At 34.9% G+C, this 17,925-nt stretch overlaps 2 protein-coding genes and 1 pseudogene across 8 annotated transcripts in view; 2 read left to right on the forward strand and 1 right to left on the reverse strand.

Annotated features, from left to right (window-relative positions):
- FANCL (FA complementation group L) overlaps positions 1-6,409 on the forward strand; it is an 88,936-nt gene extending 82,527 nt beyond the window's left edge. For 3 of the 5 annotated variants that reach the window (XM_027620785.1, XM_027620788.1, XM_027620789.1), the window contains 6 exons: positions 2,815-2,898; positions 3,375-3,420; positions 3,497-3,578; positions 4,414-4,530; positions 5,804-5,875; positions 6,169-6,307. In XM_027620785.1, coding sequence (XP_027476586.1) covers positions 2,815-2,898; positions 3,375-3,420; positions 3,497-3,578; positions 4,414-4,530; positions 5,804-5,875; positions 6,169-6,204 — 437 coding nt within the window. In that variant the 3' untranslated portion in view covers positions 6,205-6,307. Of the gene's footprint in view, positions 1-2,814; positions 2,899-3,374; positions 3,421-3,496; positions 3,579-4,413; positions 4,531-5,803; positions 5,876-6,168 lie in introns of all 5 variants that reach the window. The other 2 variants (XM_027620786.1, XM_027620787.1) reach the window with 2 other exon arrangements.
- The window catches only part of VRK2 (VRK serine/threonine kinase 2), a 117,967-nt gene continuing 106,210 nt past the window's right edge, over positions 6,169-17,925 (reverse strand). For all 3 annotated transcript variants that reach the window (XM_027620783.1, XM_027620782.1, XM_027620784.1), the window contains exon 13: positions 6,169-6,569. In XM_027620783.1, coding sequence (XP_027476584.1) covers positions 6,276-6,569 — 294 coding nt within the window. In that variant the 3' untranslated portion in view covers positions 6,169-6,275. The remainder of the gene's footprint in view (positions 6,570-17,925) is intronic.
- Positions 6,962-7,661, forward strand: LOC113937427 (annotated as a pseudogene).

The following is a 17,925-nucleotide window of genomic DNA, read 5'->3' on the forward strand; positions in this document are numbered from 1 at the left end:
TCTTCAGTTTTTTTGATCACTATAGTTTTCAGAGTACAGGCTTTCAGTTGGTTAGGTTTATTCCTAGGTATCTTACAGTTTTTAGTACAATTGTAAATGGGATCGATTCCTTAATTTCTCTTTCTGCTGATTCATTATTGGCATATAGAAATGCAGCAGATTTCTGTACATTGATTTTGTATCCTGCAACTTTACTGAATTCATTTATCAGTTCCAGCAGTTTTTTGATGGAGTCTTCTGGGTTTTCTATATAGAGTATCATGTCATCTGCAGAGAGTGAAAGTTTGGCCTCTTCCTTGCTGATTTGGAGGCCTTTTATTTCTTTTCGTTGTGTGATCACTGTGGCTAGAATTCACCTGTGAAGCCATCTAGCCGTGGACTTTTGTTTCCTGGGTTTTTGGATTACTGATTCAGTTTCTTTGCTTGTTATCAGTCTGTCCAAGTTTTCTATTTCTTCCTGATCCACTTTGATAGTTTATATATTTCTAGGAATTTATCCATTTCTTCCAGGTTGTTCCACTTTTGGGCCTATAGTTTTTCATAATGTTCTCTTATAATTGTATTTCTTTGGTGTTCGTTGTTACTTCTCCTCTTTGTGATTTTATTTGTTTGGGTCCTTTCTGTTTTCTTTTTGATAAGTCTGGCTAGAGGTTTATTGATTTTATTTTTTCAAAGAACCAGCACCTGGTTTCATTGATCTGTTGTGTTGTTTTTTTTTAGTTACTGTATTATTTATTTCTGTTTTAGTCTTTATTATTTCCTTCCTTCTGCTGACTTTAGGCTTCATTTATTATTTTTTTAGCTCCTTTAGGTGTAAGGTTAGGTTGTTGGAGATTTTAGATTTGTCTTGCTTCTTGAGGTAGCCCTGTATTGCTATTATATATTTCCCTCTTAGGACCACTTTTCCTACATTCCCCAGGGTTCTGGACTGTTGTGTTTTCATTTTCATGTGTTTCCACGTATTTTTAAATTTCTTCCTTTATTTCCTGGTTGACCCATTCATTGTTTAGTAGGATGTTGTTTAATCTCCATTTATTTGTGGTCTTTCCAAATTTTTTCTCGTGGGTTGATTTTAAGTTTCATAACATTGACTAAAAAAGGAGAGTGATATGATTTCAATTTGTTTGTATTTGTTGAGGCCTGTTTTGTGACCTAATATGTGATCTGTTCTGTAGAATGTCCCATGTACACTTGAAAAGAATGTGTATTCTGCTGTTTTAGGATGGAATATTCTGAATATATCTGTTAAGTCCATCTGGTCCAGTGTGTCATTCACAGCCATTGTTTCCTTGTTGATCTTCTGCTTAGATGATCATTGATATAATAGGGTGTTAAAGCCCCCTACTATTATTGTGTTATTATCAATTAGTTCTTATGCTTGTTATTAATTGTTTTATATATTTGGGTGCTTCTACGTTGGGTGCGTAAGTATTTGCAATTGCTAGATGTTCTTCTTGTTGGATTGTGCCCTTTGTTATGATATAATGCCCTTTTTCATCTCCTGTTACAGTTTTGGTTTAAAGTCTAGTTTGTCCATAGTTAAAAACAGAGCTATCCTATAACCCAGGAATTGCACTACTGGGTATTTATCCAAAGGATACAAACATACTGATTTGAAGGGGCACTTGCACCCCATTGTTTATAGCAGCAGTGTCCACAATAACCAAAATATGGAAAGAACCCAGATGTGTTCATCAACAGATGGATAAGAAGATGTGGTGTGTATCTATACAGTGGAATATTACTCAGCCATCAGAAAATGAAATCTTACCATTTGCAACGATGTGGATGGAACTAGAGGGTATTATGCTAAGTGAAATAAATCAGAGAAAGACAATTATATTTCACTCCTATGTGGAATTTAAGAAACAAAATATGATCATAGAGGGAGAGAAAAATAAAATAAGATGAAATCAGAGAGGGAGACAAACCATAAGAGACTCTTAATCATAGGAAACAAACTAAGGGTTGCTGGAGGGGAGGTGGGTGAGGGGATGGGGTATTTGGGTGATGGGCATTAAGGAGAGCACTTGGTGTAATGAGCACTGGGTGTTATATGCAACTGATGAATTATTAAACTCTACCTCTGAAACTAGTAATACACTATATAGTAATTGAATCTAAAAAATATAAAGTCTAGTTTGTCCGATATAAGTAGGGCTACTCCATCTTTTGACACCCATGTGTGTGATTGTTTCTTCACCCCCTCCCTTTCAATCTGCAGGTGCCGTTAGGTGTAAAATGAGTCTCTTGTAGGCAGCATATAGATGGGTCTTTTTTTTTTTTTTTATCCATTCTGACACCCTATGTCGTTTGGATTGGAGAATTTAGTCCATTAACATTGAAAGTGATTATTGATAGAAAATGTTTTGATAAAACTTCATAAAAATCATAAACATGTTTGTTTTTACCATTTATTGTATTTCTTGTCTTTTAATTTCTGACCACAGTTCTGCTTTTCAAGGAGGTCATGGGAGTCATTTAGATAACTATTTCTTAATTTTGTGATTTCTTTTGAAGATCTTTATCACTCTTTTAGAATTCTGACCAGAATTCTAGTATAAATTAATTATAGTAACTCAATGGATTGACTATGTATTTTGAAACTTTGGATGGATCCCCAAATCTTTAGTCATAATCATAACTTCAAAATTTATTTCTTTTCGACTATAAAATACTAATATGCTTATTAAAAAACTATAAAATATTGGCTAATCTTTCCTTTGGTACACTAAGTACCCAGATAGATACCCCTTTATTTTTCGTTTGATGAACTTTTCTACTTCTGTAAACTTCAATATTCTTTTATTCTAGGAAATAATGCTTCAATAAATATAAACGTTGACCCCAGGCATCCTACTATGCTTCCTGAGTGCTGCTTTCTTGGAGCAGACCATGGTACGAGATCTCATATTTAAATGTTTTTAACAGACTCATAAAATTCTTATCTTGCACTGTTAAAATATTCTGAAATATTAATATATTGGTAATCATTTTAAATGAAAATATCTCATCATTCTGAACTGTGTACTTTTGTGGTTTTTAAAAAAATATGATTTAGATTTTCCAATCAAGTAATTAGCAAATTCTGTATTTAATAATATTTATATTTGTAAGTTGCTAAGAGAGATCTTAAAAGTTCTCATCAAAAAAACATTTGTAACTGTAAGTGGTGATGGATGTTAACTAACCTTTGTAGTGAGTGTACTGCAATAAAAACATATACCAAATTATTATGTTGTGCACCAAAAACTAATAGTGTTATATGCCAGTTATATCTCAGTAAAAAAAAAAAATTTGTGCTAAATATCTTTACAAAGTGAGAGCAGCAGATGCTAAATTATTAATTTTTTTTTTTTTTTTAATATCTGAAGTGGTAAAACCTCTGGGAATTAAGCTGAGCAGAAACATACATTTGTGGTAGGTACCTTTGCAACACAATTGTTATTTTTCTATTTTGCAAATTTAACAACAAAGTTTTTTTTCATGCTTTCAGGGATCCAGAAAATAGTCTGTTACAAAACTTGAAAGATGTTTTAGAAATAGATTTTCCAGCTCGTGCTAACCTGGAAAAATCTGTAAGTTTTATCAGTGCTTTGATATTCCAAACAGCATAGCATAATGAAAATTAAATGTTCCTCTTTTAGACACCAGAGAAAAATGAGGCTGAGAGGGAGGGAGTTGGAAGAATATTATAACAGACTTCTGAACTGCAAGCAACAGTAGCATCAAAGAACTTGTTAACCTTTGATTAGTGGTTTAAGTATACTTTTTTCATGGTCTTCGTAGCAATAAAGTGATTAATGACAGATATCTTTATTATTAAAAATAGGGGGAAAGGTCCAAAGTAGCTAATGAGATGTTTGGATATTCTATTAGTATCTACTTATGGATGATTGAAATAAAGTTTTAATTAGCTTGATGTATTTGTGAAAAGTGGCAGTACAGTTTTAAAAATGAATAGACATTACTATGTTGCAAAAATAATAAACTTAGAATTGATTTTTGATTAAGCCGCCGAGGTTGTAGACTGTCAAAGTGGTGGGGATGTTTTTGGCTTATTCCTTTAGTTACAGAATTTTGAAATTTAGTAATCACTAGCTAATGTCAGTTCTTCTCTTTACCTACTACAGTGGCATTATATTGATGTACAATATGGGAAAATTAAGCCCAAAATAGAATCTGTTTTGACTATATCTGTGTGTGTTACTTACTGGATGAAAAAAAGGAAGCTTCTTACAAATAGCTTTTTTTAAAGTGTTAGTGATATAACTGTATTTTCTGTAATATTGTGATATAGCTACCTTTATAAAAACTTTATAAAAAGTTAATATTATCTATACCGTATTAGTCATTCTTATGTTACCTTGTGGTGTTTTAAACACATATGCTTATAAATATTTTCTTTTGAAGGATTTTTCTATGGATTGTGGGATTTGTTATGCCTATCAACTTGATGGCGCCATTCCTGATCAAGTGTGTGATAATTCCCATTGTGGACAGCCTTTCCATCAAATATGCTTATATGAGGTAGAAATAAAATAAAAATAACTGTGGCAAGACTTTTTTGGCTACCATGACCTAGGAAGTATGCATATTTGAATCTAAAATCTGTTTGGTGAATGGTGATCTCTTTGGCCATTAGCCCCTTTACCAGTTCATTTCCAGATGCCCATGTGCTTTCATTTCTTCATCCTGGTTACTAATAAGTGAGGAAATGTCCTAAAGTATCCCAAGAAGGGAGAAAGTGTATCCAGAATATATTCATGGACTGCTTATTGATGCTAACAAATCAAATCGATGGTACCATGGACTCTTTAATATCTCCTGTAACCCAATGCAAACTCTGTAGACTCATCCAAGTGGGGGTAGTGGTGGCAGTAAGGTGGAAGGGTAGCGCTATGGAGGTACCTGTTACTTTTCAGAGTAGACTTAAGTACAGAATAAATGTAATAAACTTCTGATATTGAGAAGAATGCATTTTATGATTAAGTATGTCATAGCACTCTCAATGACATTTTATTTACTATTTATTTACTATATGCGAAGTCTGCTTTCATTACTGTGTAGTCACTTGATGTCTACAGAAGTGCATAGTTGACATGATTAACTATATATGCATGTATATACAGAACACCTTCCAGTTCTGTAGTGCTTTCCGTCTTCCTTAATATCACCTCCTGTTTTTGTGCTTAGACATAGCAGTTGGTGTTATCTGCACTTTAACAATGGAGAACTTAGAGATGTCAATTTACCTTATATAAAACCATAAAGTACCAGGTCTAATTATAGAGATATTCTTAAGGGAACATGTGCTTTCTTTTGTAATGAATATTCATTTAATTTTTAAAAATGGATTGCCTCATACTTCTAATTAATGGATTGAGAATTAACCCACTATTGGTGATTAAGACCAGAATTAAGACCTAGATATTCAAGAGCCTATTGGATCTTTTACAGCAGGAGTTCTTAATTTGTAATTAATGATTTTAGGTGGGGTCTATGAACCCCATGGACGTGGTGTGCATTATTTTTGTGTCTTTTGGGGTTGAGAAGGTGCATAAAGGGGCATAAACCAGTGGTATAGACCTCGACATCCATGCTGGTCTCCCCTTGTTTGTTATTCAGCATATTACCAGTCTGGTATTGGCTCAGGAAATGTTCCCCTTTTTGTTAAAAGAAAATTAAGAAGGTAAATCTTTGGGAATAAAAATATATGTACTCAAAGGAAATATTTGGAGAATCTGTAATTTGTAATCATGCTGACACTGCTCCCTTTATCTTCTCTTTTTAAAATCTTCAGTGGTTGAGAGGACTACTGACTAGTAGACAAAGTTTTAACATCATATTTGGTGAATGCCCATATTGTAGCAAGGTGAGAAAATCATGAATCACATTTGATAAAATGTGCCTCGCTTTCTCTTAGTAACATGTTCTGTAAGATAAGCTGATATATACATTATCTATCTAAATAAAACATTATTTTATTATTATTCTATGTATTAAAATTGTCCCTATCAGTAACATTGTTTTTTAAATTGCTCCTTTGGAAAATACTTTTTTTGGTCAAACTATATCATGACCCCATTTTTTAGCATAAAGCAGTCTTAATTTTAGAATGTCCACAAACTTAACTTACTTTGTTAAAATGTATTCTTTTTTTACAAGCCAATTACCTTGAAAATGTCTGGAAGGAAATCCTGAAATAAGAACGTAACATTTCTGTGAAGAACTGGCAACTTGAAAAATTATCAAAAGGATTTTATTTGATATCTTCACAGAAAATATAAAGCAAGACATACTAAAGTCAAAAGAAAAAGAATGATGAAGCCATAATAATACACGTCTGCCTTTGTCTCTTCAAAGTCTGTGACCTCCATATCAGCTGTAGAAGTAGATGTATCCCAAGATGAAGATCTTGAATTATTGAATATATCTGGACTGGTAGAATCTTGATACGGTTCATAAAATGAATTTGGGAAATATATACAGCTGGACTGTTGTGAACTTTTTATTTCATTCAGAATTTCTTGAGACTCACAATACTTTTGTCTTCTCCTTGTGCTTTCCTATAGAAAAAAATATATATTGTGTTATGTTTGAATTATCCTAGTATTTATTTTGTGTAGTCTGTAAGAATACTAAATAAAATGTGTTACAAAAAAAGAACAAATTTTTGTATATTTTTCCTGAGACGTTTAGGTCCTGGATCCTACATCGTAAGAGTTTACAAGGTACAAGGTACTTACCTACCACATTAACCAACCGAAATCTAGTCCTTTTAAATCAGGAAATAGGCTATCTCATAAGTAATTTATCCTCTAAAAATGAAATATGAAAACTAAATTTTCTTGGCAAGAAAAAACTAGGCTTAATCTTACATGGGCAAGACAGTCATAATTAGAAAGCTTTTTGGTTATTAATAATTAGTGATTCTAAGGGAGCCAAGGCAGAGAACAAGATGGTGGGAGCAGTGCTGCATGTCCTCAGAGCAGTCTCAGTCAGCAGTCTGCTGCCCAGAATCCAAAGAATGATGTCTTCCAATAACAGACCTTGAGAAGACAGCTGGTTAAAATCCTTATTTGTCCTGAAACTTGATCCAAGAAAAGATGCTCATTCTAGTCTCCTGGCCAAAAAGGAAACAAGTAGGCTCTACAAATTATAGTTTTACAATGTTAAGCTGAAATGCCTAGAAGCCCACAACAAAATTTGTCAAGAGATGTTGCCGGAGATTCATGAAGATGAACATTAACCTTGTACTTTGGTAGGGACTTGGAACACACTGTATTGAAAGCAGGATCAAGCTGTTTACCTATGGAAATATGAAGGAGAGTATCTTCATAATGAATAAACTCAGAAAAAATCAAGTATTTGTAGAATTCCATAAGGCAACTATTTCTTAGGAAGAATTAGCACCTGACCCGTGGCGAGGACCTGATATATGTGAACTTAGATCTTAGCAACTCCGGTCAGGAACTGTGATTGCATAGGGCAATTACTATTTAGCAAAAAAAAAATTTTCCTCCAAACTGATCTATAGGATTGAACACAGTCTCAGTCAAAATCCTAGCAGGCTTTGGAAATGCAAAGGACCAAAAATAGCTAAAACAACCCTGATGAAGAACAGAGTTGAAAGACACACTTTTCCATTTCAAAACTGACCACAAAGCTAGAGAAATCAAGACCGTATGGTCATGGCATAAGGACAGGCATACAGATCAGTGGAATAGAATTGAAAGTCCAGAAGTAAACTCACATATACGAGCAATTGGTTTCCAACAAATGTACCACGACAATTCAGTGGGGACAGATAATCTTCGACAAAGGTGTGGAGACAACTGGACATCCTTGAAAAAAGATAAAAATAGACCCCTACCTCATTTTATACAAAAACTGTAGACCTAAATATAATAGCTAGAATATAAAAATTTTAGGAAAAAACAGAAAATCTTTGTGTCCTAGGGTTAGGTAAAGAGTTCTCACATACCAAATTCACAACCCACACACACACACACACAAAAAAACCTTTTGTAATTCAAAGGACATTATTTAAAAAAGTCACAGATTGGGAGAAAATTCTGCAAATCATTTATCTGATAAAGGACTTGTATCCAGAATATGTAAAGAAAACTTGAATCGACAATTCTCTAAAAGCATATGAAAAGATGCTCAGCATCACGGATTGAAAGAGAAATGCAAATCAAAACCAGAGTGAGATAACATCTTACCCCTTTTAGGATGGCCATTATCAAAAGAACAGAAAATAACCAATGGTGAAGATAGAGAACTTGGAACCCTTGTGTACTCTTGGTAGAACTGCAAAATGGTGCAGTCATTATGGGAAATAGTACAGAAGTTCCTCAAAACATGAAAAGTCAAATTATCATATGATCCAGCAATCCTACTTTGGTGTATATATTCAAAAGAATTCAATTAAGTTTCTTGCAGAGATATTTGTACACCCATCATAGCATTATTCACAGTAGCCAAGAGGGAGAAACAACCCAAATATCCGTAGGTGGATGAATAAAGAAAATGTGGTATAAACATAATGGAATATTACGCAGCCTTAAAAAAGGAAATCCTGCCACATGCTACAATATGGATGAACCTTGAGGACATTATGCAGAGCAAAATAAATCACTCACAAATATAATTCCACTAATAAAAATATTTAAAGTAATTGCAAAATGTAGGGGAGTTGGTATTTAGTGGGTCTAGAGTTTCAATTTTGCAAGATGTAAAGTTCTGGAGATCTGCTCTACAACAGTGTGAATATACTTGGCGGTACTAAACCATACAGTTGAGGTAAGTTTCATGTTACGTGCTTTTTACCACAATAAAAAAAAGATTTAAAAATAATATAGTGATTCCCAACATTTATCATGACATGGCACCCTTTACCCAATATACATGCCATATACTGGGTAAGGGAAGAGGCTATTTCTAACCAGAGGAAACTGCCCCAGGGTGGATACTGTGGCATGTCTCTTTGAATGCTCCAGGAATAGACCAACCACTATAGACTGAACAGACACTGATACATGCAAGTTCCAGGAATAAGAATTCTTAAATGTTTTTTAATGACATTCCTGTTGGCCAAAGCTCCAAGAATCAGTTTCCTGTTTTTAGCTTGTTACAAGTTGTTCTGTTTCTGCTTCACTTTGGTGCCGTGGCCTGCCCTCTCCTTGTACCATTTATCAAGAAACTTGGAAGAGAAGAAATTTATAAACAAGGCAAAATATTTCAATCTTCATCTGATGTAGTACCATCATTCTTCACAAAAGCTACTCTCCTGGCCTCTAAACAACCATTCTTCAGAGTCCTTTTTAACCCCACAAAATTCACTTTCAGGATACAGAGTTTTAGAAGGTAAGAAGTAACTTCTACATAAAGTATATAAAACAAAATTGATATCTTAAAAGCACTTTAGCTCTTCTACCCAGAAGAAACTATTGAGAGTCAACTCTAACTTTACTCTTTACTGCCTGAGAGCTAATAAAAACACACTCACAATTTTACTAAATTTTTGTCAGCTTTAGAGGCACCTGGCTGGCCCAGGGCAAAGCATGTGATCTTGATCTCAGCATCATGAGTTCAAGCCTCACGTGGGCACGGAGCCTACTTTAAAAAAAAAAAAAAAAGTTTTGTCAGATTTATTTGCTAAAGGCAAAATAAGTGAATAATTATTCCTGTGGACCCACAAAGCATTGTTCTTCCATAAAGAAAGAAATACGCCATCAAATTGCATATTTTTTAAGGCTGAGACCACTGGTAAGCTAACTTAAGTAGCATTTATATATAACTTACATGTGGAAATGGATGATACCCCATCTACGTAAGAACAGAAGTCAAGCTACTAAAATTTCAAGATAGAATCGTCTACTGTATAACCTATGTACCTAGTCTCTCTGTAAGCAACAACAACTAATAGCAAATGGGAAAGCACTCATCTAAGGATTTAACCACCAGTTGTCTTCAGCTTACGGAGTGATCTGCTTGGGAAAGAGTCTGTTGCATGGGTTGTAAAAATGTTGCGAGCTGCCTGTTTTGTGAATAAAGACTAGAACACAGCCATACTTATTTGTTTAGGTATTGTCTATGGCTGCTTTTATATTGCAATGGTGGAGTTGAATTGTTCTGACAAAGAGTAGGCTGTAAACCTAAAATATTTACTGTCTGGCTCTTTAAGAAAAGTTGTCTGATCTATGGCATAGTTTTTCAAACATTAGAAGAAGCATACAAATCATTTTTGGATCTTGTTAAAATGCAGATCTCATTCAGAAGGTTTGACGTGAGACCTTAGAGTTTATGTTTCTAAGAAGCTCCAGGTAATGCCAGTGCAGCTGGTTGGCACAACACACTTTTAGTAGCCGGGGCTTAATGTATGCAATAATCTACTCTGCTAGTGTAGTGTAGTGTTTCTCAACCTGTCACAATTTTGCCCCACAGGACATTTAGCAATTTCTGGAGACATTTTGGGTTATATGACTGGGAGGAGGTACTATTGGTATCTACTGGATAAAGGCCAGAGATGTCCTACAGTGTACAGGACAGCTCCCTACCCCAGCTCAATATACCCACAGAATTCAAGAAACCTTGAATTCTGAGCAAGTTACTAGCCTTGAATGCATATCAGCATCAGAAAGTTACGAAAAATAGCAACACTCCTTTTAGTTCTGGCCATGAATAATGGGCATCAGACCTCCCCTCCTGCTGTGAAAGCCCATGAAATGAATACAGTATAATAGAGTTGGACAAAGTATACGAAGCAACTTACCAGGCATAGAAAACAAACAAGGCTGTGATTCTTGAAGAAAGGAAAACAACCCAGATCTTAGCCTACAATTTCAGATGATATTTACCTTAGATCAGCCTCTAAAAGACCTAAGCAGAAGTCAGGACATGACTAATCAAGTTGAACCACCAATAAATTAGCTACCTCCCAGGACAAAAGTCAGTATTCTCTAAAAGAATACAATAAAATGTGGAGTTTCAAGAACTGACTAGCATCCACAATATTCAGCATATAATAAAACTTTACTACACACAAGGAATGGGAAAATGTGAAAATAAGAGAAATAGATGTGACCCAGATGGTAAAATTATCAAACAAGGACAATAAAACCTCTACATAAGTATGTTCAAGGACTTAAATGAAAAGTTAAACATAATGAGTGAACAGACTGGGAGACTGAGCAGAGAAATGGAAAATACAAAATGCTTCTAGAATGGAAAAATACAATACATAAAATTAAAAATCCACTGGTTAGGTTTAATAGTCAACTAGAGGCCAGGTAAAGGATCAAACTGAAGCACAGCAAGATAAAAGACTAATTCGAAAAATGAACAGAGCCTCAGAAAAGGCCTGTGAGAAAAGGTAAAGAATTTTAACTTGCATGTATTTGGATCTCAGAAGGAGAAGAGGGATTAAGGCATGAAACAAATCGTAGCGGAAACTTTTCCAATTTGATATCAACCCACAGATTAAAAAAAAGCTCAATGAACCCAAAGCAGAATGAACATAAAGATACAACCATCTCTAGAAAACCAAAGATAAAAAAGCAAATATTAAAAGCAGCCAGAAGAGACACATATAAGAATGTCAATAAGAGTAACTGCTAACTTATTAGAAAAAAACACAAGAAGACAGGGAACAGCATCTTTAAGTTCAGAATGAAAAAATCCCATATCCAGTTAACCTTTCACAGTGAAGATGAGGGGCATCTGGTTCCAGACGAGACAGTAAGTACATTCAATTCTGTTCCTTCGGCTAATTACTACTAAGGTTTTTTGGACAAAAGCAACTAACAGAGCTTTCTGAAAGTTGTAGAATAGAAGGCAGACTGGATAAGGAACTTAGGACACAAGGAAGGACCCAGCCACAAGTCTCACTCCAGTCCCTTTCTTTTTAATGCCTATTTATCCCAGCCTGGGCTACAACGTGGTCTACAATTTGAAACAACAATATGCACAGACCAAAAAGACCCAAGAAAAGCCTGCTGTGTTTAAACAATGACTCAGCAGGAGGGCAAGTATACAGTGGAAACACTTTTGACTGGACCTGCTGTAGTTCAGATGAGCACCATGAAAGAAGCTGTACCCTTCCCACTTCCCACGAGGCAGTGTGCAAACTGTGGGGTGGAGTCCTGTCAGGTATCACCACCTTGTGTTAACCAGGGATCACATCTACCCCTCCCCACCAAAGACTGAGGAGACGGAAGTGGAGCCCTGTCAACAAGACCATCCCCACACTAACAAAGCAGTGCCCTATCCCACTGGGGTTATTTATGAGACCGAGCCCTGTCAACCATTTCCAGCCTGAACTATTGGGGTGGTACTTCTCCCTCCCTACCAGATACTGTGGAGACCAAAGGGCAGAGCCTTTTAGACTGTCCTTCCCTGCACTAGCACAGGCAAAAGCAGTGCCTCTCTTCCTCCTCAGTTGGCACTGTGGATGGTCAGTTGAGCACTAAGGACCATCTCCACCCTGCATTAAGCAAACATCAGCAAAAAGCAGCAACCCTCTATTTCTCATTGGCCTCAAACACTGTGGAGAGGAGCTCTACTGACCCATCTTTACCATGCATTAAGAAAAGGCAGTACCCCACATCCTTTTAAGTAGAAAACCCTGTTCTAGGTAATTAACAGACTACGAGAGATAACTAGCTAAGCTACAGTAAAAAAACTGACACCAGAAACCAATGGGATCTAACTGATATTTATAGAGCACTCCACCTCAAAACAGTAGAATGCATTTTCTTTTCAATTGCCATTGGAACATTCAGCAAGATAGACCATACCCTGGATTATAAAATAAACCTTAAATTTAAAATGAAATTATGCAAAGTATATTCTCAGACAATAATAAAAATTAGAAATCAATAACAAAGAAAATGGAAGAAAAATCTTCAAACACTTAGAAGTTAACACACTCCTCTAATAGCCAATGCATCAAAAGAAGTCTCATGAAAAAGTACAAAATTAAACAAAAATACAATACATGAGGATTTATGGGATGTAGTTAAATCAGGACTTAACAGGACATTTATAGCATTAAATACACCAGAAAAAATGAAAGGGCTTGAAAGAATAGTAAAATCTCCACAAACACTTGAAAATTTAAAAACATTCTTCTAGGGCACCTGGTTGGCTCAGCTGGTTAAGCATTTGCCTTCGGCTCAGGTCATGATCCCAGGACCGTGGGTCAAGCCCCACATCAGGCACTCTGCTCAGCAGGGAGCCTGCTTCTCCCTCTCCCTACCCCTCTCCCCGCTTGTTCTCACTCTCAAATAAATAAAATCTTAAAAAAATAAAAATAAAACATTCTTCTGAATAGGTCAGAGACCCAAGATAAACTTAAACAGTAAATTTTCATTTACTGAAGTAAATGAAAATGTATCAGAATATATGGAATATGTCTAACACAGTGTTAGTGAAATCTATGATATTAAATACCTGGGAAAAAAGTCTCAATTCAATAATTAGACTTAAATTTCCATCTCAAGAAACTAGAAAAAAAAGAAATCCATAGCAGAAAGAAGAGCAGAAATCAGTGAAATTGACAACCGAAAAAAAGAAAAAAGCTCATTCTTTGAAAAGACCAATAAAATTGATAAACTCCCAATATCTAGAAAGAAATATTTCTCCCATCCAAGTACTAACCAGGCCTGACCCTGCTTAGCTTCCAAGATCCCATGAGATTGGGCGCATTCAGGCTGGTGTGGACATAGACCAGAAAGAAATATTTCTACAGACTACACAGCCATTTACAGGATTTAAATAAGGGAATACTATGAACATTTTTACACATAAAAATATGACCGCTTAGATGAAATGGACCAATTCTTAGAAAACCACAAATAATCAAAACAAATTCAACATGAAATAGATTAAGGGATGGTAAACTGTGGTCCACAGTTCAAATCCAGCCTAACACCTGTTTTTGTAGAGCTATCAACTAAGAATGAATTTTACATATTTAAATGATTGGAAAAAATATTTTGTGACATTTGAAAATTTTATGGAATTCAAACTTCAGTGCCATAAAATTTTGTTGGTACTCAGCTATACTCATTTGTTTACATATTGTGTATGATGGTGTTTTTTTTGTTTATTTTATGTTATGTTAATCACCATACAGTACATCATTAGTTTTTGATGTCGTGTTCCATGATTCATTGTTTGCGTATAACACTCAGTGCTCCATGCAGAATGTGCCCTCTTTAATACCCATCACCAGGCTAACCCATCCCCCTACCCCCCTCCCCTCTAGAACCCTGTTTGTTTCTCAGAGTCCATAGTCTCTCATGGTTCATCTCCCCCTCCGATTTCCCCCCCTTCATTTTTTCCCCCACAAAGTAAAAATGTGTATGATGCTTTTGTGCTACAATGCACAGTTGAATAGTTGTAACAGACCATGTGACCTGTAAAACCTAAATATTTAACTATCTGGCTTTTTGCAGAGAAGTTTGACCACTCTTGATATTGAATTCATAGTTAAAAAGGAAAAATCTCTAGGCCTAGATGATTTCACTGGAGGATTCTCAAACATTTTAAAAAGAAAAAACACCCTCCCCCCAAAAAAAGAGAGAGAGGGAGAAAGAAAGAAGAAGAGACATTCTACTCATTCTATTCCAGAAATCAGAAGGAAGACTTCTCATTTTATGAGGTCAGCACTGCCATGATAGCAAAACCAGATAAAGACATAGAATAAAAAGAAAACTACATACCAATAGTCCTCATTGATGCAAAAGTCCTCAACAAAATACTAAGCATATTGAATCCAGCAACATATGAAAAGAATAATACATCATGACCTGGTGGGTGGGGTTTATATATTTACTGTAAGACTAGTTCAGTTTCTTGATTCAAACACTGATCAATGTCATCCACCATGGTGACAGTTTATTATAAAGCTGAAAGATCGTATGATATTATTAATTGATACAGAAAACCATTTGATAAAATTCAATACCCATTCATGATAGCTCTTAATACACTAGAAATGCAGGTGAGCTTTATCAACTTGATAAAGAACACCTACCAAAAATCTACAGCTAACATCATACTAAATGGTGAAAGGTGAAAAACTGGAAACAACTCACATGTTCTTCAACACTATATCCATACTTTAGAATACTACTTACTAATAAAAAGGAATGAACTACACTACTGATACATGCAAAACTCAGATGGATCTTTAAGGCATTATGGTGAATGAAATAGAGCCCATCTCAACAAGTTACATAGTATATAATTTGACTTTTACAACATGCTCAAGATATCAATTATAGTAATGCAGAACAAATCAGTGCTTTCCAGGGATCAGGATAAGGGGGAAGGTGTCCCTATAAAGCAATACACAGAAATTTCTTTGTGAGGGAGTTTCTTTCTAGAACAGTTCTGCAGAGTAATTTTGGTAGTTACTCTATACATGTAATGCAATTTCATAGGAACATATGAACAAATGCATGTAAGAACCGATGACCAAATAAGGTATTTTATAGTAATACGCCAATGTTCTTGGTTTTGAAAATTATACTATGGCTGTAAGATGGTCACTGGGGAAGCTGGGTGAAGGGTACATGGGAGCTATTATTTTTGCAATTTCTGAGTGTTGCAATTACTTTAGAAAGTTAATAAATCCAGAAGTAAAATATAGTTCCAGCTCTCCCCACACCAAAAAAAAAAGTAAAGGTGAAATAAAGGTATTTTCAGACAGACAAGAAGTGAGAGAATTAGTCTCCAGGAAACCTACACTACAATAAATGTTAATGGAATTTTTTTTTTTAAGATTTATGTATTTATTTTAGAGGGAAAGGGAGAAAGAGCACAAGTGGGAGGAGGGGCAGAGGGAGAGGGAGACAAGCAGAGTCTCCAGTGAGTGGGGAGTCAGACACATGGCTCGATCTCAGGATCCGGAGATCATGACCTGAGCTGAAACCAAGAACTGCACACTTAACTGACTGAGCCACCCAAGCGCCCCTAAAGGAATTTTTTTAGGAGGAAAGGAAATGAACCAACTGTAAACTCAAATCTATGGAAGGTCTGAAGAATTCCAACAACAGTAAATACGGGGATATTTGACTTTTTTCTTCTTCAATTGGAAATAAAACTGATTTTTTAAAAGCACAATAGTAACTGCATTATGGAATTAATTACATATTAATTAATTTCATAAAAACGGAATGTATGACAACAATAGCAAAAAGGATGGGAGGATAAATGGAAATGTGTTTTCACAAGGTTCTTACATTATATATTAAGTGGTATATTAAGTCAAGGTAGATTGTGGTATGATAAGTTTCAAGATATACACTGTAATTTCTAGAGCTATGCTAATACAGTAGCCACTGACCATGTATGACTTGAACGCTTGGAATATGGCTAGTCTGAATTAAAGTCTGCTGTTAGTGTAAAACACACTAGATTTTGAAGACTTACTATGAAAAAAGGAATGTAAAATGTCTCAATTTTTATTACAATTACGTTTTGGATGGTTTAATTAGAGTATATTATTAAAGTAAACTTTACCTGTTTCTTTGAAATTACGTATGTGGCTTATATTATATTTCTATCAGAGTGGTTTCAGAGCAGGGATTTGCAAACTTTTCCTTTAAAGGGCAGATAGTAAATATTTTAGGACCTTGGGGGCATGCAGTCTGTGTTACAATTACTTAGCTTTGCCACTATAGCATGAAAGTAGCCATAGACAACATGTAAAAGACTTAGTGAATAAGTATGGCTAGGTTGTAATATAACTATTTACAAAAAGAGGTGGCTTGCTGAATTTGGCCCACAGGCCATAGCTTGCTGAACTAAAGTACCTACCACAACAAAAACCAAGAAACCAAGAAGTATAGTTTAAAAATTGAAGAGATGAGACACAAATTCTCCATTACTCCAAAAGAAAGCAGGAGGGAGGTAAAAAGTGACAGAATAAGGCAAAAAGAAATCAAATAGTGAGATTGTAGATTTAACTCAACTACAATGTTTACGTTAAATGTAAATGGATAGATTAAAAGGAAGTTTTGTGAGGTTGTACAAAAAAGCAAGACAGACTCTTATTTACAAAAGCACTCACAGACACAAAGACACAGAAAATACAAAACAAAAACATTAAACATAAAAGGATGGAAAAGGATACATCATGTGAACTAATCACAGGAAGGCTAGAATTATTAAAATCAAATCAGACAAAGTAGAATTCAAGATAAAGAATACTGACAGATACAAGAAACATGTTTCACAGTGATAAACAGATATTTCACCAGGAAGATGTAACAGTTCAAAACCTGTATATACCTATTAAGGGAGCATCAAAATCCATGAAGCAAAAACTTATGGAACTAAAGGAAGAGTAGACAAATGTGCAATTATGGTTGAAAATTTTAACATTTCTCTGTCATTAAATGATTAAACAGGAGGACAAAACAAAGCAAAACAGTAAGTATACAGAAAGTTTGAACAACACTATCAAACAATTTAATCAACATTTATAGAACAGTAAACTCCAAACTTCAGAATAGACATTTGTTACAAGTACATAAGGAACATTCACCAAACTAGGTCTTCTTCTTGGCCATAAAACAAGTTTCAGTGTATTTTAAAGGATATGTTCTGATAATAACAGTTAAATTAGAAGTCAACAAAAAGATACAAAGAAAAATCTCAAAAAATTTAGGAATTAAAAAGCATACTTCTAAATAATTCATTGGGTCAAAGAATAAGTCAAGGGAAATTAGAAAATATATTTAATTGAACAGTGAAACACAACATATCAAAATCCGTGGACTACATCAAAGCACTGCTTAAAAATTTTTGTAGCTATATATATATATAAAATAGATTTGAGAGTGTGTGTGGATGGGGGAGGGGCAGAGAGAATCTCAAGCAGACTCTATGCTGAGCGCAGAGCCCAAC

The sequence above is a fragment of the Zalophus californianus genome, chromosome 8 (genome assembly GCF_009762305.2).
Source record: "Zalophus californianus isolate mZalCal1 chromosome 8, mZalCal1.pri.v2, whole genome shotgun sequence".
In the NCBI taxonomy this organism is placed as follows: Eukaryota; Metazoa; Chordata; class Mammalia; order Carnivora; family Otariidae; genus Zalophus; species Zalophus californianus.